Below are 27,138 nucleotides of genomic sequence, written 5' to 3'. Positions count from 1 at the left end.
AACTACTTCTAGTTCTAGACGCAGTATAAGTGATTATGTTACGATTCTAGAAGAAGTGTTACATGAATACATATTTCAGTACCATTACTGATCCTATTAAGGTTTTGCATTCTTGGAAATTAAATGCCATTAAATGCCAAGTTCTGCATATTCAAATCTGAAGTAAGAACTACCGTATTTTTCACACCATAGGGCGCACCGGACCATAGGGTGCACCTAGTTTTTAGACGGAGAAATCAATAAAAAAAATCTCCCCCTCAGCCCCAAAGAGCAGCATACAGGCTGCGCACAACCTCTCCCTGCTGGAGGGGTTGCACACGGCTATGGCACAAGCCAAGGCAGCAAGGGGGATGGATCCCGCTCGCTGCTTTGGCTTCCTCTTTAGCCCCACGCAATCTCTCCCTCCCGGGAGAGGCTGCGTGGAGCTAAAGAAGCCATAGCCCTGTGCAGCTTCTCCCTGCCGGAGGGGTTGCGCGCAGCTATGGAACAAGCCAAGGCAGCGAGCGGGATGGATCGCGCTGGCTGTTTTGGCTTCCTCTTTAGCCCCACACAACCTCTCCTTGCCGGGAGAGGCTGCGCAGGGCTAAAGAAACCATAGCCCCGTGCAGCCTCTCCCTGCCGGAGGGGTTGCTTGCAGCTATGGAACAAGCCTGCATTCGCTCCATAGGACGCACACACATTTCCCCTCAATTTTTGGAGGGGAAAAACTGCGTCCAATAGAGTGAAAAATACGGTATGAAATTGAGTTATGTATTCTCCAGTATCATAAAACAGCTAATGCTAATCTAATAGCTAACGATTACAGATAAATGACATATAAGATTCGATACATTTAATATCTCAACAGAATCTCACATATATTATTTTAAAAACTTATGTTCTGTCTTAACCCTTTTGAAAAAGTTACCTCTCTGACACAGCTTCTAGCTGGTCTTCCTTTTGCTCCATCTCTAGAATTTCCTCTTCTGTGTACTCCAGTTTTACTCTCTCCTCTGCTAATTCTCTCTCCACAGCTTCCAGTTGAGCTGTGGTCCTAGCTAAAAGGGCAGTCACAGCATCCTAGAATGCAAATTGAACTTAGAATCAAATGAGAGTCATTTTCTTAGCAGAAAAACTGAAGTCAACCTTTCGAAGGAACAACAATAATGACTAAGTTCAAACAAAAGCACAAAGTAATTTGGGTTGGAAATTTCTCTAAAACCAAAGAGTAGCATTCTGGCTGAATTCAGAATTTTGACATGCTTACAACAAATTAAATTAGAACTTAAGTACTGTGGTGTGAAGTAGCTCAAATTTTTCACAATTATCCAAACATGGCTAGATAGTTAAATATGGAAAAATACGAGCATGTTTACACATGTGTGCAGTTGTCGTGTGTAATCTATAGATCAATTAAAATGGCATAATTCTATTGATGAGAATAAGCTCAAATGCAAGTATCTCTCAGCAGATCCAGGCATATCACTGTTTCTGTTTATTGCTGTTGTTGTTTCAACCATCATGGCCATAGCAACCATCATCATCTACACTGCTGCAGTATTGAAGAAGCACTGACTAAAATATGCCTTTATATGAAAATATACCAAAATACTACTACCTCTACTATTAATATACTACATACAAAAAGGTTAAAAAAGAATAAGACAAAATATATATTAAAATACAAATGGTTGAGAGACCTAATACATTTAAAAGCATCCATATGAATTTTAAATGGTATCATCCAATTAAATAATTGCAAATTAAGCCTATTTAGCCTTAATAAAATTTCTCCTCTGAATTTAGGCATATGCTATATGCATTTTGCTCACCCTTAACTTTCAGTATCAAACGTTATAAGAACATCTTTTGTATCACACACAAGGAAACATACAAGAGAAACATGTTCAGAAAAGCTCGGATACAGCCATACCATTTTCATTGTAGCTTTGTTTTCGAAAATCTGAGAAGCACTTTCTTCACATTTTGGTCTGTCTTTCGTCTGCTCACAGTCTGAACCAGTGAATATCTGGATGGGGTACCAGTGAAGTTGCATCTCATTGGAGCTCTCATAGTCAGCTAGGCTAATCTGAGCAATGCCCTGGGAAGACATTGAAGCAAAATGAGTCAATACTCATACTACTAGAGAAAACATTTGCTGTCTACAAGGCTACTTCTTATTATAATACAAAACACTGAAGAAGCAGCTGGGGACTTTTACTACGGCATTCTGCAAAGATGCCTCTTTTTTATTTTATTTGAATACACAGCCTGGATAACTCAGTTGTTTAGAGTAATAACGCCAAGGTTGCATGGGATAGTTTCATTTCTGTACTGCAGGGGGTTGGACTAGATCAGGCATGGCCAAACTTGGCCCTCCAGCTGTTTTGGGATTACAATTCCCATTATCCCTGCCCACTGGTCCTGCTAGCTAAGGATGATGGGAGTTGTAGTCCCAAAACAGCTGGAGGGCCAAGTTTGGCCAAGCCTGGACGAGATGATCCTCAGGGTCCCTTCCAACTCTACAACTCTATGAATCGATGTCCCTTTGCATACGATATATTCTGATATGTTCTAAGAGAGAACAGGAATGTCCTAAAATGAGGATACCGTGTTCATGACCTGTGAAAGACTTGGGGCTTTATATATTGAGAGAAGGTTTAAGTAAATATACCGTATTTTTCGCTCTATAACACGCACCTGACCATAACACGCACGTAGTTTTTAGAGGAGGAAAACAAGAAAAAAAATATTCTAAACGAAACAGTGGATGTATGATTTTTGTGGTTCATGCTGTGGCCACAGACGTGATCTGACGGTGAGTTTGGGGTAGCCCAATGCAAAAATCCTGAGGATCCACGTGGATCCATGCTTTGTAACCATGTTTTTGTGCCATTGCAGCCCTATGAAACAGTGAGTGCATGTGTGTTTTTTGGTGCAGGCTGTAACCAAGGATATGCTATGTGATCTGATGGTGAACTTGGGGTGACCCAGTGCAAAAATCCTGAGGATCCATGTGGATCCGTGCTTTGTAACCACGTTTTAAGTGGGGAGGGAAGGAATAGCATTCAAGGGACAAGGAATACTCGTGGGGTGTGTGGAGAAGGATGCAGCTAATAATGCAGAAGAGGGGTTTAAGGGGAGAAGGAACACGCGTGGGGTGAATCATAGAATCATAGAATCATAGAATCATAGAGTTGGAAGAGACCACAAGGGCCATCGAGTCCAACCCCCTGCCAAGCAGGAAACACCATCAGAGCACTCCTGACATATGGTTGTCAAGCCTCTGCTTAAAGACCTCCAAAGTAGGAGATTCCACCACACTCCTTGGCAGCAAATTCCACTGTCGAACAGCTCTCACTGTCAGGAAGTTCTTCCTAATGTTTAGGTGGAATCTTCTTTCTTGTAGTTTGGATCCATTGCTCCGTGTCCGCTTCTCTGGAGCAGCAGAAAACAACCTTTCTCCCTCCTCTATGTGACATCCTTTTATATATTTGAACATGGCTATCATATCACCCCTTAACCTCCTCTTCTCCAGGCTAAACATGCCCAGCTCCCTTAGCCGTTCCTCATAAGGCATCGTTTCCAGGCCTTTGACCATTTTGGTTGCCCTCCTCTGGACACGTTCCAGTTTGTCAGTGTCCTTCTTGAATTGTGGTGCCCAGAACTGGACACAGTACTCCAGGTGTGGTCTGACCAGAGCAGAATACAGTGGCACTATTACTTCCCTTGATCTAGATGCTATACTCCTATTGATGCAGCCCAGAATTGCATTGGCTTTTTTAGCTGCCGCGTCACACTGTTGGCTCATGTCAAGTTTGTGGTCAACCAAGATTCCTAGATCCTTTTCACATGTACTGCTCTCAAGCCAGGTGTCACCCATCTTGTATTTGTGCCTCTCATTTTTTTTGCCCAAGTGCAATACTTTACATTTCTCCCTGTTAAAATTCATTTTGTTTGTTTTTGCCCAGTTCTCTAATCTGTCAAGGTCGCTTTGAAGTGTGATCCTGTCCTCTGGGGTGTTAGCCACCCCTCCCAGTTTGGTGTCATCTGCAAATTTGATCAGGATGCCCTTGAGTCCATCATCCAAGTCGTTGATAAAGATGTTAAATAAGACCGGGCCCAAGACAGAACCCTGTGGCACCCCACTAGTCACTCTTCTCCAGGATGAAGAGGAACCATTGATGAGCACCCTTTGGGTTCGGTCATTCAGCCAGTTACAAATCCACTGAGTGGTAGCAGAGTCAAGACCGCATTTTACCAGCTTCTTTACAAGAATATCATGGGGCACCTTGTCAAATGCCTTACTGAAATCAAGGTAGGCTATATCCACTGAGTTCCCTTCATCTACCAGGCTTGTAATTCTGTCAAAAAATGAGATCAGGTTAGTCTGACATGACTTATTTTTCAGAAATCCATGCTGACTATTGGTGATCACAGCATTCCTTTCTAGGTGCTCACAGACTGTTTGCTTAATGATCTGCTCCAGAATCTTCCCTGCTATTGATGTCAGACTGACTGGGCGGTAATTATTTGGGTCCTCTCTTTTCCCCTTTTTGAAAATAGGGACAACATTTGCCCTCCTCCAGTCTGCCGGGACTTCGCCTGTTCTCCAGGATTTCTCGAAGATGACTGCCAGTGGTTCTGAGATCACATCTGCCAGTTCTTTTAATACTCTTGGATGCAGTTCATCTGGCCCTGGAGACTTGAATACATCTAAACTAGCCAAATATTCTTGTACTGTCTCCTTAGTTATTCTGGGCTGTGTTTCCTTTGCTGAATCATTTGCTCCAAATTCTTCAGGTCGGGCATTGTTTTCTTTATCGGAGAAGACTGAGGCAAAGAAGGCATTGAGGAGTTCAGCCCTTTCTGTGTCCCCTGTTTGCATTTCACCATCTTCTCCTCTGAGTGACCCCACTGTTTCTTTGTTCTTCCTTTTGCTACGAACATACCCATAAAAGCCTTTTTTGTTGCTTTTAACCTCTCTAGCAAGCCTGAGTTCATTCTGTGCTTTAGCTTTTCTGACTTTGTGTCTACACGTGCTGGCTATTTGTTTGAATTCCTCTTTGGTGGTTTCCCCCCTTTTCCATTTTTTGTACACATCCTTTTTTAATCTTAATTCAGTTAAAAGTTCTTTAGATAGCCACCCTGGCTTCTTTGGGCACCTTCCATGTTTCCGTCTCATTGGTATTGCCTGACGTTGTGCTTTTACTATCTCCCTCTTAACAAACTCCCAGCCATCATGAACTCCCTTTCCTTTTAGTATTGCTGTCCATGGGATCTCACCCAGCACTTCCCTAAGTTTTATGAAGTCGGCTTTCTTAAAGTCAAGAAATTGAGTCCTAGTATGCTTGGCTGCTCCTTTCCGCTGTATAGTAAACTTCAGAAGAGCATGATCACTCGCGCCTAATGATCCTTCCACTTCTACCCCACTAACCAGGTCATCAACATTGGTTAGGACCAGATCTAAAATGGCTGTTCCTCTTGTTGCTTCTCCCACTTTCTGGACAATGAAGTTGTCTGCAAGGCCAGTGAGGAATCTGTTTGACCTTATGCTCTTGGCTGAGTTTGACGTCCAACAAATATCCGGGTAATTGAAGTCCCCCATTACTACTATCTCCCTTCCTTTTGCATGCTTGGCCATCTGTTCCAGGAAGGCATCATCTATGTCCTCCGTTTGGCTTGGGGATCTATAGTAAACTCCCACAATGAGGTCTCTGTTATTCTTCTCTCCCTTAATTTTGACCCAAATGCTCTCACATTGGCTTTGAGGTTCTAAATCTTGGATCTCTTCACAGGTATACACATCCCTGACATATAACGCCACTCCTCCTCCTTTCTTGTCTGGTCTGTTTCTCTGAAATAGATTGTATCCCCCCATTATTACATTCCAGTCGTGGGACTTATCCCACCAGGTTTCAGTGATGCCTATTATGTCATATTTAGTTTGCTGTACCAAGAGCTCAAGCTCATCTTGTTTATTTCCCATGCTTTGCGCATTAGTGTACAGACATTGAAGTCCATTAATCATTCCCCCGTGTCTCTTATTTAAGGATTTATTCCTCCCACCACTAGGTCCGCGTGCTGTTTGCTCCATTTGGTCTATGACATTTGGATGATCATCTTCATTAATTGATAGACTCCTACCTTCAGGAGCACTGTCTCCCTCCCCTACATTACTCAGTTTAAAGCCCTCCTGATGAGGTTTCTGAGATTTTTGGCAAAAACATTCCTCCCAACCGTTGTGAGGTGCAGCCCATCACTTGCCAGAAGTCCATCTTCAAGAAACTGCAGTCCGTGATCTAAGAATCCAAACCGTTCCTGTTTACACCATTTGCGAAGCCAGCTGTTCACTTCCACTATTTTCCCCTCTCTCCCTGGGCCACGTCGTTCAACTGGGAGGACAGACGAGATGACAATTTGTGCATTTAGTTGCTTCAATTTCCTGCCGAGAGCCTTGTAGTCTCTTTTGATCTTCTGGAGGCTATTGCTTGCAGTGTCATTGGTTCCCACATGAACCAAGAGGAAGGGGTATTTGTCAGTGGGTTTTATGATTCCTTGCAGTCGTTCAGTTACATCTTGGATCTTAGCCCCGGGGAGACAGCACACTTCCCGAGACATCTTGTCAGGCCCACAGATCACTGCTTCTGTTCCCCTCAGTAGGGAATCCCCTATCACCACTACACGCCTCCTCTTGGGTTTGGTCGGGGTTCTTCCATGAGCTGTCCGTTCCAAGGTCGCCTGCACATTCCCTGAGGACTGACTTTGCTGCTCGTCTTCATATACCTGATCGACTGTAATGAGGGAGAGATCCTCAAATGGAGTCTGCTCTTCGTCTTCCATGCTAGGGGAGAGGACCTCAAAGCGATTGTGTATTTCTAAACAATCAGAGTGAACCCTGGGCCTCCTACTTCTTTGAGTCACGTTTCTCCATATATCTGGCTCCTGTGTTGATGAACTAGCCTCCTTCTCAGGGGAGTCCCCTGTCTCCTCCTTGGTGGGGACGGTGTGCTCTGTTGCTTCCAAGAAGAGCTCCAGCTCTCTAATTCTTTGGAGCGTAGCTACACGTTCCTCCAGTTGCTGGACTTTGTCTTTTAAAAGGGCAATCAACATGCAATTGCTGCAGGTGAAGCTGCCTGCAACCTTTGGCAAGATGGCAATCATTGCGCAGGAATCGCAGGCGACTGCAGCTGTTCCCTCCCCTTCCATCTTGAGATCGTGTTGTTGGGGGTGGCTACAGAGGTCCTCCATCATAAAAAGCTTGAAGACAGGACAAATAACTTCGCCCACAACAGGGTGTGTGGAGAAGGATGTGGCTAATAATGCAGGCGAGGGGTTTAAGGGGAGAAGCAGCTCGCGTGGGGTGTGTGGAAAAGGAGCTTTTTGATGAGCTGAGCAGGGAGGGGGGAGGGAAAGAGCACTGTTGCTTTAAAGGAGCCAACTGGACAGCAGCCACTTACAGCAGTGTAAGCAGCTCCTTTCCTCTCCCGCTTTGCTCCTTCTCTCCCTCTTTGCTGCTTTACGCAGCTAATGGCGAATCCCCTGCAACCCAAGTCCTGCTCAGCGGATCAGCTGAGACGCTGGGAGAATTGTAATTTCCCCCTCTCCCTCATCCCGTGCCCTCCTGTCCCCAGCAGCCTTTTTAAAAACCTTTTTACTGGTTTTCACTGCGCTCGTGGCTCAGAGCCCTCCTGTGCCCTGCCGTCCCTCTGCAGCCTCACTGCTCTGTTTAGAGAGCGCACGGACCTTTGCTAGCTGAGGCTGAAGCAGCTGTTGCTGGCTACGCGGCGCTTTTTCCGGCTCACTATGGCTCCCGTCTGTCCCTCCTCGCGTGTAAGCGGCTGCTGCCCGCTTTGCTGCCATGGCTCTCCTTCCCTCCCTCCTCCTCGGCTCCTCCCCCTCCTCCTGGCTGTAAAGCAATCAAAGCTAGAGCCGTGCAAAGCCCTGCAAGCGGCTCCCACTTTGCTTGACTGACGGCAGCCATGGCTCCGGTCGAGTGCATTCGCTCCGTAACACGCACAGGCATTTTCCCTTACTTTCTAGGAGCAAAAAAGTGCGTGTTTTGGAGCGAAAATTACGGTACTTGCTATTGTTAGGTAGACTGTCTCCCAAGCACGTGGGAGAAAAAAGGAAGGAGGGGGAAATAGTTTCACTAACATCTACAGTGGTACCTTTGGTTAAGTACTTAATTCGTTCTGGAGGTCTGTTCTTAACCTGAAATTGTTCTTAACCTGAAGCACCACTTTAGCTAATGGGGCCTCCTGCTGCCGCTGCACCACCGGAGCACGATTTCTGTTCTTATCCTGAAGCAAAGTTCTTAACCTGAAGCACTATTTCTGGGTTAGCGGAGTCTGTAACCTGAAGCGTATGTAACCTGAAGCGTATGTAACCCAAGGTACCACTGTACTTCTAAGCTGAATGTTTCCTGTCAGCAAACCAGCAGGGGGCTCTTTCTTAATGCAAAGTTTAGCATTAGGCCTAAAAAAAGACCAGTGAAGTATTGTAATATTTCAGGGAGGAACACCTTAAAAACCAGAAATGTGACCATGCAATCCTGCAGCCACTAGCTCACTCCAGACTGTAAGCCAAACCACGGTTAAGGCAACTTAAATGTTGTTAGGCATGATGTTTGAACTGATAAATATTCATGTATGAGGAAAAAGAGGAACTATTTTGTATTTCCAACAACAGAGCTGAATCAGTTTAAGAAACAGTAATGCAAGGTGGAACTTTTATTAGCCAGTGCTATAACTATAAACCAGATTTTGTTTTAACAGGCTGAGAATAGTAAATGAACATCCATCATAGCCTAAACCAATGACATCAACAAATCTATCATCCACAAAAAGGGAATTATCTTGATGATTAGATTAAATCTGAGACACCTTTGAACACAGGGATATGAGAAAACTGAAACCACTTTTTTCATTTACAATAGTTCGGTTTTCCTGTAAAGCTAAGCCAAACTATGGCTTAGAATGAACAATTAAGTGTTCTGGTGCACATTTAGAAAACTGTGTCCGGTTCACTTCTCCCTCAGTCTTACTGCTGTGAGAATAAACCACAAGCCCGGGTGAAGTTTCCAGCAGCACAGTTGCTCATTCAACTAAGCCATAGTTTGTTAGGCTTAGTGTTATGCGGGAACCAGACCAATGTAAAGGCACTTGTAACACCTGATTTTTATTTTTATTTTACAAAAAAAGGCACCCCTTACCAACAATTCTTCTTGCTGATGATGGCCAACTGAACAGATATAAAGCTGTAGTGATTTCAGCTTCAAAATATTTGAATGTACAGGAATCTGGAAGACTTCATTCAACACTAAGGGAGTTTGGAATTCCAAAGCTCTGGAGCAGTAAGTGGTTGATGTGCCCGACTCAAGAGATGGTAAGTATATCCTCACATGTCTGAGAACAGGCATAATAAAAATAAAAGTCATAGCAAGTAAACAGAAGCAGTAAGATATCATTTTAACTTCCTAAATAAAATTGGACGAAACATAATTTTCATTTTTGCATCCCTGATCACTATACTATTAGTAGGTTAACTTACAACAGACTGAAAAACTATGTAAACCTGTGCATGTGTTACAGCAAGTATCTCAAATCTGTCGAATATCTACATGTGAATACTAAAATGAATTTTATGAAGGTTCAAAAGCATAGACTTCTTAAGCATTCACAAGGGAATGCTGGTGCATAATCTATAGATATACATCAGCGTTTCCCAGTTTCCCTGCGTTTGTGGACATTTATCTGGGACTGTCATTGCTTATCAAATATCCTTAGCACTGCAAGGCCTGCACCAGTGAGTGTGCCCTCAGCATGGTGCCACAAATGGGCAACTGCACCATCCTGGCACAATCTCCTGCCTGTGGCTGATGCAGCAGCCCCCACATCAGATTCCCAGTACAGTGTGACTGCTTGCGGCCACCGTCAGTCACTAACCTCAGTCTCCCCATCCCCACAAATATTTTACCCAGCGGCAGCATTTATTATGAAATCCCAGCTGGTTCTTGTGTCTGTTCTGTAGTAGGTGGGTGCCATTTTAGATTCACCAAGGTGAAAGTCTGGCATCCCCTAACAGATGCCAATCCCTGATTCCGCCCCCTCTACTGATTCATTGTGACATAAACATGAACTTTTGTTATTTGATTAATAATATCAGCATGTTTTACTTTTTGAGTCTGTATATTTTACTGCTTTGCAGTGTTCCTTATTTCTTTCTTTTTTAAAATCATGTTGTGAGAGCTGCTTTGGCTGCTCCATAATGGGACAAAATGGTAGTTTATAAATGTCTTTAATTAAAAATAAATATATTAACATTGCTTTTCGTAAGTTTTCTGGAGTTCATCATGAAGTGAATGAATTACTTTCTATTCTAAACTCCAAGTAAGACGAATGTGTTGTATTCTGACGCTTGAAGGAATGGAAAGCAAAAAATCAGGCCAATGTAGGTATTTCAACTTACATTTTACAGCCTTCTTTCACAGCAAAGCCTGTGAAGTTCTTGAGCTGCAACACATGGACCAGGAGACACTCAGTCGCACTGTCATGCCTGAAAAAGAAGTTATCAATTAATTGGTGACCCAATGTGTGGTCTATAGGATACAAAGACAAAACATGTAGAATCACACATGTAGCACAAATGACTATTTTTATCTGCCAGAAACCCTGGAAGCTTCTTCTTTTAAATAAAATAAAATACAAAAATGACAATAAAAACATACTATATGACTGTATCATAGTGAATTACTGACAGAACCATACTTAGTAATAAAAACTAAGGAAGATGACAAAAAACATAACATTCCATTCCGTTATCACATCCCAGAGCACATACAGTGGTGCCCCGCAAGACAAATGCCTCGCAAGACGGAAAACTCGCTAGACGAAAGAGTTTTCCGTTTTGGAGGTGCTTCGCAAAACGAATTTCCTATGGGCTTGCTTCGCAAGACGACCTTGTCTTGCGAGTTCCTGCTGTTTTTCCCCTCCCCCCCTTTTTCTAAGCCGCTAAGCCGCTTATCAGCTGATCCGATCAGCAGATAAGCCGCTAAAAGCCGCTAATAGCGCTAATCCGCTAATCCGTCAATGGGCTTGCTTCGCAAGACGAATAAACCGCTAGACGAAGAGAATCACAGAACGGATTCTTTTCGTCTTGCGAGGCACCACTGTACAACAAAGACATGAAGGTCAAGAAAAGATTGCTCACATCTTACCATTAATAAAATTGCACATAGGTCTCTTGAAACTCCAGTCATTTATTAATAAAACCCACCTCTCAATAAACTTCTTAGGTGCATGTCCTTATTGGATATCTTAAGGACTGCCTGATCCCTTATCTTGTGACCCAAATACTGAGATCTCAGGAGGCTCAGATACACAGCTTGGAACTGCTAGAAGCTGTGGGCCCAAGCCTGTAGATCTTTCCCGAATGTGATTAGATTGGCACAACCCTAACCGAATGTGATTAGATTGGCACATCTTTCCCGAATGTGATTAGATTGGCACAACCCTAACCGAACTTCAGACACATAATTAAGGCTTTCTTGTTCCAGCAGGTTTTTTTTGGGGGGGGGGGGATGTTTCGTTTTATTGTTTTCATTTTGTGCATAGTTTGTTTTTATGTATACCGCTTAGAAATGCCGATGGCCTTCCTTGTCAACATTGCATCACTATGTAGCGATGTTTAGCTAGTGATACATCACAATGTTGAAAAGCTGGTATCGCCCAACCCTAGTAGAGAAGAACTGGAATACCACACCTTACCAAAAACGATCTGGTAATTTTCTCCTCACTTTTGGAGTATTCTCTCTTTGAAATGATGATCTGCTGCAGCTTAGCTGTGCTCCAAAAGTTCAAAATTATTTAACCATTAAGGACGCTGCACACCTGGCATACACTTACATTTTAACAATGAATATTGACCAAAGAAAAGAAAAGGAAAGGAAAGGAAAGGAAAGGAAAGGAAAGGAAAGGAAAGGGAAAAAAAACTTACAGAAATCCAACTTGCATTTTGGGCTCCTCGTTGCTGACAGCATCACTGTAAAGTGATTCTTCAATATCCTCATTCCTATGTGATAAGAGAAAAAGCAATTTAAAAACTAGCAGTAGAGCTGTATTTTCATTACCACAAATGACCTGAGCTATTCTGTATGAACAATGCACACTTTACCTACTGCTTATTAAACTTCTTTATTTAGATTATGAACTTCCATCAAAAGTAAGATTTACATTTCAAAGGCATTATCAAACTCTATGGGAACCACTGCATGTTAACAAGAGATGGCTACAAGCATACATCTTGTGGTATAACGCCGAAAAGGAATGAATTAAATATTTACTTCCTATTATCACATGTTGCTATTCACCTTAAAAAATAATGAACTATAATTTTATTCTCAGGCATGCAAACCTGGACAGTTTTTTAACCATCACCAAATTTCTAGCTGCCTGGCATATTTTGAGCCCTTCAGAAAAGGGGTTTTAGTTGAATGGTATAGCCTGTTTTTTACATGCAGGATGTACCAGGTTAAATTCTCGGCAATTCCTAGTAGGGTTGGGAAAGGCTTCCAAGTAAACACAGTCACTCCCTACTCATGAGTAACACGTGAATAGCCAAAACAGATAAAGGCACCAACATTACCAGTATCATAGACAGATACTACAACTAACAGAGAGGCCTTTGTTTTAAAAGGGTGGTTCAAAAACAGGTGGGTGTTTAAAACCTGTTTTAAAATCTGCAGCAAAGAGGCCTTGCACACCTCTGAAGGAGGGAGTCCTGTCCTCTGGGAGCCACCACTGAAAAGGCCCTGCTACTCATGCCTGACAAATGAACTGCCTTCACAGGCAGGCATACAAAGCATGAATCTATGCCCAAGCAAGTTCATATGAGCATAGGTGGTCCTTCAAATAATTGTTTAGTGCTTTAAAGGCTAAAACTGGCATTTTGAATTGGACCCTGAAACACAACATGAACCAGTGGAACTAGTGAAGAATGGTGCGATATGATGTGATTGTCTTATCCTTCTTCCCATGGAGCAACCTAGCAGAAGCGTTGTGTAATAGTTGAGTATATCATCCATGTTATTCAAATTAAAAATAATTTATTTATTTATTTTATTTATTCCCCTCACCCCTTCCCTCCCAAATGAGCCCAATCCCAAACATATCTTAACTAGCTTGGGTGGGGAGAGTTTGCAAGACCCAAAACTGTGGAAGGAAGGAAGGAAGGAAGGAAGGAAGGAAGGAAGGAAGGAAGGAAGGAAGGGAAGGGAAGGGAAGAAAGGAAGGAAGGAAGGAAGGAAGGAAGGAAGGAAGGAAGGAAGGAAGGGAAGGAAGGAAGGAAAGAAAGAAAGAAAGAAAGAAAGAAAGAAAGAAAGAAAGAAAGAACACAATAGTAATCAAGCAGTCAGAGAACCAGGTAAAAAATCTACCTAACTAAAATGTTTTAAAGAATTAGCCATTAGTGAGTAGTGTATATATAAATAAGACTTTTTACCAAGTGTTTTTGTTGCTTTTTAAGGGAAGGATGTTAAGCACAGTTCCAATTTACAACACATTTATACAACCTGACCTTTTGCTTAAAGCTTCAAACACGCCACTGTCACTAGCCAGTGAATAATTGGACAGACATGCTGAGACTCGCCTGGCTCTCCTCTCTGACCTTCTAGCACTATCTTCACGTAGGGTCACAGCTACAACATGGGAAAACAGCAAAGACAAGGATCATTCATACATGATTGTGATTATTATTATTTTGAAAAAGCAAAACTCAATCCATACAAATGTTATATATATCACTAAGGCTTTATTCAAGTTTTAAGAAAGGGCCCTTAAGAAACACAAGGCACTTCTTGGTCTGAACTAACACAAGTTAACACTGAAGTCTTATTCATTTTAGCTGATCGTTAAATACATTCTCATTTATGTCTAGATTGTGTCACTTGCTTCTTTTGTGACGAGGCAAAGACAATACTGTTCATGCAGTTTATTGAAAAAATGAGCAGACAGTTAAGAGACAATGTTGCGAAAACCAGAAGAATATGTTCCATTTTCACTGGTGTAATTCACTGATATTTACTGTGGCCTTCAAGCCATACCATGACTATGCATGTGCTGTAGATCAACTTGCTTCAAACAAGATTAAAGGAATTACATGTCTTCGTGTTATCAAGCTAATCATAAATTAAATGGGTATTTAGATACTTGCATAGTGCAGGGTTTATTTTGAAGGTTCTGTGAATATAAATCATACCGTAATTGCTACATACGTTCATGCTTACTAATGGAACCTATAAACCATGGGTTAGAACCAGATTAAGTAAACTGGATTTAGTTCCTACTGAAATAAGAGAGATTTAAGGCAGGTCGTGAGTAATTTATCCCATTGGTTTTCATGAAAACTAAGTGCAAGTAACTTAAGGTAGGAATCGACCTAGTATATACTTCCAAGTCCAAAATAGACTTTTAAAAATAAATAAAGCGGGGTGGGGGAGATAGGACTGGAGCAAAAGCAAATACACAGTTCATTTTTACTTGGAACAACGTATATGAACAGCAGTACCATAACAGCTTTGCAGACATAAAGGACTATCAGCAATTATACGTGCACAACAAACAGGATACACGAGGAGTTGGTTTTTCAAATGGAAACTACGAAAATGTTCACTTGAGACAGGATACATACAAATAGAGACAAGTTTATTTTTCTGAAAAGTAGGAAAGCAGCTCAAAAGGTGGACATTTGTTTTATGCAGTTGTTTAGTACACTTATGTCACGCCTTCCTTCAATTGTGACCCTCAAGGTAGATCTGTAGGGTTGCCAGGTGGTCACCATTTTGGGGATTGACCAAACCTGCTTAGTTTCAGCAAGGTAGTTGCAACATGTGCCCTCAAGTCCATGCCCTCAGCAAAAAGTAGAAGCTCCAGTAAGGTAAAGGTAAAGGTACCCCTGCCCGTACGGGCCAGTCGTGACCGACTCTAGGGTTGTGCGCTCATCTCACTCAAGAGGCCGGGAGCCGGCGCCGTCCGAAGACACTTCCGGATCATGTGGCCAGCGTGACGAAGCCGCACTGGTGAGCCAGCACCAGTGCCGCACACGGAAACGCCATTTACCTTCCCGCTATAAAGCGGTACCTATTTATCTACTTGCACTTAGGGGTGCTTTTGAACTGCTAGGTGGGCAGGAGCTGGGACCGAACGACGGGAGCTCACCCCGCCAAGGGGATTCGAACCGCCGACCATATGATCAGCAAGTCCTAGGCACTGAGGTTTTACCCACAGCGCCACCCGCGTCCCCAGAAGCTCCAGTACCATTCTTGAATTTTATATACATGCAAAGGTGTTCCAAATATACCTTGAGATGTATATAACTGACCACATAGCTTGGCTTGTATCTGTGCTGATAACTATATTAACATATTTATATAAGATACACATGAGATTTAGACATCAGAGTCCTAGGTGAGATTACTAGTTTATGGGCTGTAAATAACCTACCACTAATCAACTAGTCTATGAGGCTAGTTGGTATACGTCAGCTATGTGTGGCAAGAGAATATACTATGCATTTGATGTATGTATTTACTCAATTGTGTGCAGCACAAGTATGTGCCATCTTAGTGGACCAAGGGAAACCTGCCCTGCAATATTCCATTTAAAATAGTTGCAAGGAGGAGTAAAATGCAGCACCCAAGGAATCAAGGGGGAAGTATCAACAAATCAAAACAATAAATGTCCTTTGCTGCATCTTTTATTATTTTCCCAGTAAGTGTAATCTTTATGTCCCACCACATGATCCTAATAGACTAACAAGCCCTAGTAATTTCTCTTATGCTTGTAATACTTTACAATTAATCTACACTATTCAGGTTAGCAGCATTTTTTAACCTGGAAACACAGTTCCCCTTTTGATCAGTTTCCTGGTGAACTGCCTTGACAATGGAGAACATTATGTTGCATCGACTCACTCCAACCCACCAGAGGAAAGAACAAATGTGATTTTTCCAATCTTTGCAAAGTTCAAAGGAGCTGAGGAGAGCTTCACTACCTGAATTTATCTTTCCTATATGGTAATAAAGTTCTGCAAATTTATATAATTTTTACAAAATTGTAATGAACAAAGAAGTGCCTGTGTAGCCACAAAAAGCTGACAGACTAAAAGACTCTTTCACTGACTACTGTACCTTGGAGATCACCCAAAAGAAAAGAAAAAAAGATATACTGTGCTATATAACAGTAAAAAAAAATAAAGAATCAAGATGCAATATGAAAATGTTGCAAACATGTTATAAATGTTTCAGTTGAAGTTATTTTGCCTGATGCTTTCAAATGAATTAACAAGACAATGCCACTAAAATTAAAGTAGGTGCCACCTATCAGCATGCCTTTTACTAAGTATTAGCAGAAACACAGCTTGACCCAAAAAAAAGGGGGGCACAAGATTTGAAATATCATGCAGCAGGCAGACAAAACCTATGAAATTTAGCATATTACAAAAAGGTAAAGTATGACAGTCCAGTCACAGACAACTCTGGGGTTGCGACGCTCATCTCGCTTTACTGGCCGAGGGAGCCGATGTTTGTCCACAGACAGTTTTTCCGGGTCATGTGGCCAGAATGACTAAGCTGCTTCTGGCGAACCAGAGCAGCACACGGAAACACCATTTACCTTCCCGCCAGAGTGATACCTATTTATCTACTTGCACTTTGACGTGCCTTTGAACTGCTAGGTGGGCAGGAGCTGGGACCGAGCAACGGGAGCTCACCCCGTCACGGGGATTTGAACTGCCCAGTGGCGTAGCGTGGGTTGTCAGCACCCGGGGCAAGGCAAGTAATTTGCGCCCCCTAACCCCCAGATGTTGCGCCCGGTGCAGCCGGCCCCCCCGCACCCCCCACGCTACGCCACTGGAACTGCCGACCTTCTGATCAGCAATCCCTAGAGGCTCAGTGGTTTAGATCACAGCACCACCCATGTCCCTTAGCATATTATAGTATATAGTAATTATATTATATAGTAATAGGAACTTAATTTGACAGTTCAGTGATCTTAAGTCCTTGTATAAAGATATAGCCACAACCAGTTGTGACATGTCATATAGGGTAATTTGGTTTAATTATCATGAAGCCTGAGACATTAGTTAGTGGACAGAAAAACTACCATCAAGTTAAGTAATTTTAGTTACTAAAACTGTAGAAAGAGATTCACCAAGCAGTAAGAATGTGTGGTTACTTTAATAGCTTTTAAAGTATTGCTATTTTTTGGGTTTAAAATACTTTGATGGCAGTTTTTTAAAAAGCCTTCCAAAAATAAGGAAATAGTAAATCCTCACCCACAATTTACCAGGCATGTAGAAGACAGCAATTTAAGCTGCAAACACAGAACATTATTACAGTAGTCAATAGTGGCTATTAAATAGAAAATAATTCAGTTAATGCTGCAGCAGCATGAATGAGCTATAATGGTTACAGATATGATTTTTTTTGGATGAAATCAAGGAGCGCATATTCCACCCTCCCAACATGCACGCAATACAGAACACAAACAAACAACACACAAACACACACACACTGGGCTTTACAGGCAGGAAGAAAAAAAACCCACCACAAGAAGAAATTCTAAGTTCACTTACAGCAAATTTTTCTGTTGTGCCACGTGAGAAACAAAATACAAGAATAATTTAAGTAAATAGTGAAATCAGTTGGTCAAACCTGCAATTTTTGTTAAAAATGAACCATTATTTAAGAACAAACTGAAACTGTGATTCAGGAAAATAGCCGGCATTGGGGTGGGAAGTTTAAATTCAATAATGCTTTCCAAAGCTTGTTATTTGGATCTTAACAGTCCAGGGTAAAAACAATACCAAAACAAATGAACAAACAAACAAACAAGCCTATGGCTTGCCACCAAGCAAGAATGCTGCTCTGTTTCATGCTCTTTACCTTATCAAATGCAGCCTTTTTGCACAGCAAGGTGTCAATACTAGATGCTTTTAGGGGCTTCATAAATCTGTGCTGGAGTAAGATTCCTAACTTTGCTTGGCCTGCAGAGTGAACTCCTGGTATAAACTAAACCTTACTTGGCTAGGCCACATAGCAGCAATAAAAATGTCCCTTTTGTTGCACTTCCTCTTCCTGACATTTCCATCCATTGTTGGCAAAAACCTTTGAATGGTAGTAAAAAAATCCCAAGTGAACTGAACAACACTTTACTAGAATAAAAAGAGGGGTCCTGGGAGCCCTTAATCTCAAACTGCACTAGGAAACATGCCAAGTTAAACAATTTGTTCGTACAAATAATAAAGGTGGATTAGGTAGCTATTAAACTGGATCACTACTGGCAGCATCATATAAAGGTAAAAAGGTAAAGGGGACCCCTGACCATTAGGTCCAGTCGTGACCGACTCTGGGGTTGCAGTGCTCATCTCGCTTTACTGGCCAAGGGAGCCGGCGTACAGCTTCCGGGTCATGTGACCAGCATGACTAAGCCGCATCTGGCGAACCAAAGCAGCACACGGAAACGCCGTTTACCTTCCCACCGGAGCAGTACCTATTTATCTACTTGCACTTTGACGTGCTTTCAAACTGCTAGGTTGGCAGGAGCAGGGACCGAGCAACGGGAGTTCACTCCGTCGCGGGGATTCGAACCGCTGACCTTCTGATCTACAAGTCCTAGGCTCTGTGGTTTAACCCACAGCGCCACCCGCATCCCGGCAGCATCATATAGGTCTCTCTTTTTCGGGGGTGGAGGGAACACTACAGGAAGGCTGTGGCTAATAGAGAACCCCTTTTTGTGGGCAAAGTTTGGGGGGGGGAAATGGCTACATATTTCAGTAACTCCACTCTTACCTTTCCTAGACCAGCCCCAGGTGTGGACAAGTGTGGGCAGCACAGGAAATAGAAACCAAAGGGGAATATAGGATATGAGGGGCTTTTTTGGAAAATGGACATATATTGTCCAAGAGCAGTTTATGGCCAGATTAAGTGCAATGCAAGCTAATTGGCTGCAGCAAATGCAAGTTTAAACATTTGGCCAAAACCTGATGAGGCTGGAGGAAGTCCCCAGAAGCCTGACATTCTTTGAATGCATCTGTGTCAATAGAGAGACTAATTTGACTGGACAACCTTCAGAAGGTATGTCACTATTTATGCTGAAGAATTGGCAGCCTAAAGTATCGTTCATAGCTCTAGCAGAAAAGCTAAAGCATAAGAATTGAGAACTGAGGGGAGCAAAATAGAAAGATACTTTATAGCTAAATGGAGCCACCTTATAACACTAGTGGCTTGACAAGGTGGAATAGTTAAACCACTAAAAAACAGTATGGAAGAATTCACTACCATGGTGTATCTGGTTTTGAAGTTCATGATTTATGGATGGAAACTGGTTCAAGAAAGAGGATTATATGTTGACTATATGCTCTGACCTGACTATATGCATGTTAGACATGCGCCAAGTTGTATTGTTAATCCTTAATTTGCTATTTTCGATTGGAATGATACTATGTAGATGTGTCTGCACGTTTATCGTAGAAAACTCAGTGAACAATGATAATTTGAAAGAGGGGAATCCAACGTATACAAAGTACTTAAGGTGGATGGGAAAAAAGGTAACTTTAAAAAATACTAAGATAAAATAGAACTAGAAAATAGGATTGCGTGTTTAAAGTGGACCACAAAAGGATGAATCAGGATGATAGTTGACCAGCATGTGTGAAATATTTTTACTATGAGATGCAGCAGTGAAGGTCATAGAAGAGGCAATAACCTGGATGTGCAGAGAAGACTTGGAATCAAAGATGCAGACTTGGAACTGAGGAGTAAAATCCACATGTATTCCACATGTACTCATGTGGAAATATTAGGCCCTGCATTTATTACATACAATTTTATTCAGCTCTAGAAATAATGCAATATTGAAAAGAATATAGGGAAGACCTACAACAGGCAAGACTTGGAAGAGATTTTAGAAAGTACAGTGGTACCTCGGGTTACATACGCTTCAGGTTACATACGCTTCAGGTTACAGACTCCGCTAACCCAGAAATAGTACCTCGGGTTAAGAACTTTGCTTCAGGATGAGAACAGAAATCGTGCCCCGGCGGCGCGGCAGCAGTGGGAGGCCCCATTAGCTAAAGTGGCACTTCAGGTTAAGAACAGTTTCAGGTTAAGAAAAGACCTCCGGAACGAATTAAGTACGTAACCAGAGGTACCACTGTATTCAGTTGAATGCACTTGAAAACTGTGCGTATTGAAATAACCTGGCAAGCAAAGTTTCCACTTGCAGAAAGGTTTCTAATTGAACACTATTATAAAAAGTCCAATTTTTGTACTAATACCAACATGCAATGAAATACTGTGCGAGACTTGCATGTGTGATCCTGCACTCAACCCTGGTTTACCCCTTCAGTCAAACACAGCTTTAATTTTATTTGGATTTGGGCTGCTATTCACTTTGTTGTGAAGAAGAAAGACCCTAATTACATTAAAAACACTTTGAAAAACCATTCTTTCAAGATCTGAAAGACAAGACATGACAGAAGTTTTTCGAGGATGACTTTGGTAGGTATTCTGCATCATGGCCAGCCCACTTGTGGTCTTCTCTTCCAGTTCATGAATCAGGAAGATTTGAAACTGTCAAATTCATAACAAGGCACCATAAAGTAAAAATAAATTGTTGCTGTGAAGACCAAGCAACAACAATTTGCCTTCCTCCAAACTTATTACCATAATTCCATGTTAATTAACAAGCTTTATAGCAGGAACACTAACTGATCAGATTTCACTAATACTTTTCCCCCCATATTCATAGAGAAAAACACAAATTAGTTACAGGAAAATAAAGGGCATTTTTGAGATTGCTGTAGAAATATATTCACAAACCACCTAGGCAATTGAATTAGTTTCATTAATTCCTGCCACTGCAGTTATTTAAACTTACGAAACTTATTTATGGCATAAGCATATCATGCATTTTAGGGTTTTGAGAATCAACAAAACAAAATGTTGAAAGCCAAAAGCTTACCTCCAGAGGTTGGAACATTTGTCAGTTGCAGTCCTGCTTCTCGAAGTCCTTCACTGCTTGTAGAATATTCAAGAGCTTTGGATGAAACAGTTTCTTGTGCTTTGTCTTCACCCAAAATAGAGGCCTGAGCTCTGAGCATTTCTAAGGCACCTGTTCCCATCATTTCCTCATATCCTTCTGACCGCTGGGCCAATGGAGAATCCCGAGAAGGAGGTAGGAAGGGGGTATCCAGCGGGGAACTTGGTGGCGATAGTGAGGACAGAGAAGACCGTGAGGACAGAGATGCTAAAGATAAAGGTGTGTCCAATGATCTCCTTTGCTTACTGCAGCTAGAATGTCCAACAGTTTCAATATACTGTACATCTTTACTGTGAGAATCAACAGGAACTGGGTCATATCGCATAAGCTGCCCATACTCTGTAGCACTGTCCGATTTCTCATATTGAGGAACACCATAGATGTCTGTGAAGCTGACAGAACTGAGAGAGCCCCTGCTGGACGCCAAAGATCCACGGCTGGATGCCAATGACCCCCGACTACTTCCAGATGATATTGTTAGAGTGCTGGCAGACAAGCTAGAAGACAAAAATGCATTTGTAAATGTCTGAACAAATGCTGAACACAATGGGTTTGTTCAGACAGCCCTTGGTACACAAGCTCCTTTGTTCCTGGCCTCCCACAACTCTCTTTCGTAGCAAGCCATCCTTTGCCATTACATCTGCAATAGCAGCCTATGGTTTGTGTTTGAGCCCTCCCCCCCACCCCATATACATTTTTCCTGCTTGAAATGCTAGTTGCATGGCAAGTGCAAACCAAGCGTCCCAATTTGAATAGAATGACAAAGTTCAGTAGTTCCAAGCTGAAAGAAGTAGAGTGTCTTAGGGTAGGACTGAACATATAAGCCTGAAGTTTGATTTAACATGCAAACTGAGTCAATGGAATCCGTATTGTTTTCTCAGATTTATTTTCAACTGTATTCATTTCTTCACCTTCTGTTACTCTCAGATTGGTTTCTTAACAGGATCTCTGTTATAAAAAGTTACCAGAACTTATCCAGTACTTCCAATATCTGTCATCAATTTCCCACAAGAAATTCAGTCTTTTTTAAGTTTCAAAGTCTGTAACTAAGTAAAGTCTGGTCCAAAATTGAATGCCTGTATTTCTTAATAAATGCTTACAATAGGAAAAAAATATTATTGCTTTTGATTTAATTAGTTGGCAGATGAGAAATATTAATCAGTTACATATAATCATCAGTCATCGTCTTCTTCTAATCAAATATACAGCTAACCCTCAAGATTTAGAAAATTGGCCAACAGCCTACCAAGTTTGTATCATTACTATGTCAATCTGTATTTTGAAACTTAAGAGTGCTTTCTGGATTTTTGGAGTTAAAAATAAAATAATATTCCTAATCTACTGAAATGGCCATGAAGCAATATGCTAGCAATATATAGCTAAAGGTAAAGGTAACCTGTTCAGTCTCATTTATAGTATGAGACTATGAGACTATATCTAGGTTAATTTTACTTTTTTGGAAAGCCAACTGTCATGATTTGCCATAAACACAAGAATCAATTTCTCTGAAGAACTAACCTCTTCAACTGCGAGCATAAATAGGATGTTAAACGAGTTGCTTCTTCCAACTGCATAAGCAGACAGTTCTTCTTTTCTTGTAACAGTATCCTATAATAGAATAAACTAGTATTTTTACTTTGCAATGACAGTAAAAATAAAAAAAACCAAGTTCTATTTAGTGACAGATAAAATATTAGCTTGACAGATAAAATACTAGCAGGCAAGCAAACAATAACTGCAACTGGTATTACTCACGTAGTATTTACCTCTATAGTTGAATTAAAGGTAAAGGGACCCCTGGCCATTAGGTCCAGTCGTGACAGACTCTGGAGTTGTGCGCTCATCTCGCTCTATAGGCCGAGGGAGACGGCGTTTGTCCGCAGACAGCTTCCGGGTCATGTGGCCAGCATGACTAAGCCGCTTCTGGCAAACCAGAGCACCACACGGAAACACCGTTTACCTTCCCGCCGGAGCGGTACCTATTTATCTACTTGCACTATGACATGCTTTCAAACTGCTAGGTTGACAGGAGCTGGGACCGAGCAATGAGAGCTCACCCCGTCACGGGGATTCGAACCGCCGACCTTCTGATTGGCAAGTCCTAGGCTCTGTGGTTTAACCCACAGCACCAACCACATCCCTGCATAGTTGAATTAGACTGGTACTATGCCAGTTAGTTAAACCAGCTCTGGAGACTTAGGAAAATGTGTCATAGCAAATAAGAGCTAAGTAGGATTTGTTAAGAAGTACAAGTATCCACTATTTTAGTATAGCCTCCTAACTTCATTACTATCCCAATGTGTCTGTTATATACCCCATAGCATCTAACAAAATAATTAAATCCTTAAACCTTTCGGCTGCACCATGAGAAGAAGTGGCCCGAGCCTGCTGGATTTCATCCTCCAACCTCCTCTTTTCCTCCTCTAAACGATCCATGTCTTCCGGGGACCTCTGCTGCTGGCTTATGACCTGCAGTTCTTGTAGGAGAGCTTCTTTCTCTTTGATGAGCTGAAGATGGTCTCTGTCCGCTTCTACCATCCCTGGCCAAGACTCATGATCATGCAGAGCCAACTGTTGCTGGATACTGAAAACCCTTCATTACAAAGGACCACCAAGAAATTACTAACTTACAGAAGAAGAAAAAGCAAGGAAAATCTCTACAGTATAGTTATGAAAGTCCTTAAAATATACACCACACATGTATCATCTGCTATCATAAGCTTCTGGAAAACCCAGGATAACTTTGAAGAATACTGTTCCATATACTTGTATGCATTAGGTGCTCCTGGTTAAAAAGCACTCTCATAACTTTACAACTGGAGGATCATCTATATCAATCCTTCCAAAGCAGCTTCAAAAGTATGCATTACTGCAAATTCCACTTCTTTGCAGTAGGCTCTTTGTCTTTTAATACCGTATGCGTTCATAAAAATATTCTTACTTTGGAATCTTCTGAAAAAATGTTATTATTTTGACAGAAAGAAATGTATAATCAGGGAAAATGTTGGCATCTATCATCCACAAAAATATTTGTTACGTATCCCACAAAAAAGACTTGCGAACATGAATTTGTACTATCATGGTGCAGGGGAAAAAAGGGGGAAAACACCAAAATTGAATTTCTATTATCCTGAGTGACATTTTCCATCAGGAAAGTTGTCTGAAGACTAACTACATCCCAAAACGGAAAATGAAATGTAACACAATTTTGAACTCAAAACAAAAAACAGTAAAATTTAGTTTCAAGACTACCACCTCAGTTAAGTACATCAGGACTTCATTCAAATTACCGTATTTTTCGCTCTATTGGACGCACCAGACCATAGGAGGGGGGAAACAGGAAAAAAAATAATTTCTTGTTCTCCCCCTCTAAAACAAGGTGCGTTCTGTGCGTTCAAGGTGCGTTCAGCCGAAGCCTCCGGAGCCCAGTGGGAACTCTGGAGGCTTTGGGTTCCTTTTGACCTGCTCTTTGGGGCTGGCGGGGGGGGGCGCTGCTTTCCCCCACCGCCAGCCCCAAAGACCAGGTCGGGGAACAGCAGGAAGGCGGCGCTCCACCTCCCCGCTGTCCCCCGAGCTTGTGGGGCTGGCGGTGGGGAGAAGTGCTGCTTTCCCCACCGCCAGCCTCCAAACCAGGTCGGGTTTGGAGGCTGATATTCGCAAGCCTTGGGAGCCTGGCAGCAACTCCCGCGGGCTACCAAGGCTTGCGGATATCTGACCGAAGCCCAGGGCGCGCTGTGCAGCGCTCCCCGGGCTTCGGGATGCAGGCTGCTGTCCGCAAGCCTTGGGAGCCCGGCGGGAACTCCTGCCAGGCTCCTAAGGCTTGCGGATAGCTTCCTGAAGCCTGGAGAGAGGGGGGGGGGGTCGGTGCGCACCGACCCCTCTCACTCTCCAGGCTTCAGCGAAAGCCTGCATTCGCTGCATAGGACGCACACACATTTCCCCTTCATTTTTGGAGGGGGGAAAGTGAGTCCTATGGGGCGAAAATTACGGTAATAATATTTGCTGTAATAAATAAATGCATTTGTTTAGAACTACTAAAATGACCATGGGACAGAACACCTAAGAAAACACACACTGGTATTACTCAGCTTACTATCTACTACTGGAAAAAAAACTTTATCCTTGGTATACTAAATAATTAAGTCTATTATTTTAGATTCCTTGACATTGCTTACAGTAAAGGACAATAAATACTGCATGAATTCTTAGCATGTCTCTAATGAAAAAGCACACACACACACAAATTTCTATTTTGTGGAAGAATTTTCTCAACTCCAATGGTGACACATATACTTTGCTTTCTCATCACTTTGGACAAACAGGAGCCTGACGAAAGTATTTTTAATGTACTGCAACATGTTAATTTAGTAGCTTGTACATTTAAACCAAACGCAGCACATTCCTACACCCACACTGTGTAGCTGCAATAGATGTTTCATTAGCAAAGTGAGGTTGAACACAGAAATATTTTGTGGAGACAAAAGCCGTACAGAAATGCCAGCAAGCTAAGGGGAAGGAATGCATGATAAATGAAGAATGTGACCACAGAGATAACTGGTAGAAGCAAATGTGCTCTGAGTTCTTACCTAAACATGGTTTTAAATACAATTACTATATATTTGATACAAAAAGCTACAGCTTTTCTGAAAAGGAGAGATTTATGTACTAATTCCAATTATTATTTTATTGCATGCCTACAATAAATGATCTTGGTCCAATTTTTAGAGGTGTTTCCCACTTTTACATGGTGTTTCCTATGATCTCCTGCCCAAGCAACTAACTGGCTCCACATCTATTTCAGCAACAGGTGATGTCAAGACAATTCCTTTTGTCCTGTGTTAGTCTACTGTGTTAAATCATTAAAAAACATGCAGTGCTTCTCCGATTTGCCAATCCTTGATGGGAAACACTAACACTAACATTTCATTAAACAACTATTCTTATACTTAGGCACAAAGTTGCAGACACAAACTTTTAGATGTGACTTACATCTATATTCAATGGGTATGAAACTACTAATGATAATATTCAAGCCCCTTTTGAAAACCTGCCCCACTCTAGATGCTCCCTCTTATCTAGCTGACATGATAAGACCTAGAGGTCAACTAAATCACCTGGCAACTATAAGTGGTGTTGGAAATCAGTCATGTTAAGTGACCTTTGAACTAAATGAGGTTTATAACGAGGTTTATAAGCTAACAAACATTGGTTAATGAGCAACCTTTAACCAAACTTAATAATTACAGATGTGTGAATGTAACCCAGCGACTTAACGTTAAGCCATGGTTTAATAAACCATAGTTTAGTTTCCTGTGAGAGCCAGACCACTGATTCATTTCAGAATTGAGCTCCAGCTGGTTAGCACTGGTGATCAACATTGCAGGTTATGCATACTTACTTCTTTCTGGCTTCTTCATATTGCCAGCTCAATTTTATTTTGTCAGCACGTCTTTTGTCATCAAATCCAAACTTTTGAAAGGCAAGAAAAATGACAAAATTAGCATTGCATTAGAAAATAGTAACACTGTGAGGAGAAATGTAATTTCAACATCATCACCTAACCAGGAGTGCTTACAGGGACAGAGCAGGGCAGGGCAGTGGCAAAGTCAGGGCTGCACAGCAGCGCCAATGGAACTCTTGCATGGCACCCAACCTTAACATTGTCACCCTGCACCGATAAGCAAAACAGCACTGACTCACTGTACCAGCCACTTCTGTCCCAAATCTAGTCCAAAACTACTTTGAAGCTATTATCATTTTGTTCATGATACAGTATCTTGGATCCCAAGTACAGTGGTGCCTCGCAAGACGAAAAGAATCCGTTCCGCGAGTCTCTTCGTCTTGCGGTTTTTTCCGTCTTGCGAAGCAAGCCCATTAGCGGCTTAGCGGATTAGCGCTATTAGTGGCTTAGCGGATCAGCTGATAAGCGGCTTAGTGGATCAGCTGTTAAGCGGTTTAGCGGATCAGCTGATAAACGGCTTAGCAGATCAGTTGTTAAGCGGATTAACGGCTTAGGATCAGCTGATAAGCGGCTTAGCGGCTTGGGAAAGGGGGGGGAGGG

At 42.0% G+C, this 27,138-nt stretch overlaps 1 protein-coding gene across 2 annotated transcripts in view; it reads right to left on the bottom strand.

Annotated features, from left to right (window-relative positions):
- The window catches only part of WWC3 (WWC family member 3), a 67,997-nt gene that overhangs the window by 9,010 nt on the left and 31,849 nt on the right, over positions 1–27,138 (bottom strand). Inside the window, exons 9-18 of one of the 2 annotated variants that reach the window (XM_081196999.1) lie at positions 26,476–26,546; positions 23,428–23,670; positions 22,596–22,685; positions 21,000–21,574; positions 13,627–13,675; positions 11,977–12,051; positions 10,450–10,536; positions 9,194–9,386; positions 1,913–2,080; positions 908–1,059 (exon numbers count right to left, since the gene is read on the bottom strand). In XM_081196999.1, coding sequence (XP_081053125.1) covers positions 908–1,059; positions 1,913–2,080; positions 9,194–9,386; positions 10,450–10,536; positions 11,977–12,051; positions 13,627–13,675; positions 21,000–21,574; positions 22,596–22,685; positions 23,428–23,670; positions 26,476–26,546 — 1,703 coding nt within the window. Of the gene's footprint in view, positions 1–907; positions 1,060–1,912; positions 2,081–9,193; positions 9,387–10,449; positions 10,537–11,976; positions 12,052–13,554; positions 13,676–20,999; positions 21,575–22,595; positions 22,686–23,427; positions 23,671–26,475; positions 26,547–27,138 lie in introns of both variants that reach the window. The other variant, XM_081196998.1, reaches the window with a different exon arrangement.

This window comes from Podarcis bocagei, assembly GCF_964188305.1.
Source record: "Podarcis bocagei genome assembly, chromosome: 6".
Lineage (NCBI taxonomy): Eukaryota > Metazoa > Chordata > Lepidosauria > Squamata > Lacertidae > Podarcis > Podarcis bocagei.
This window is presented reverse-complemented; position numbering and strand designations above follow the sequence as displayed.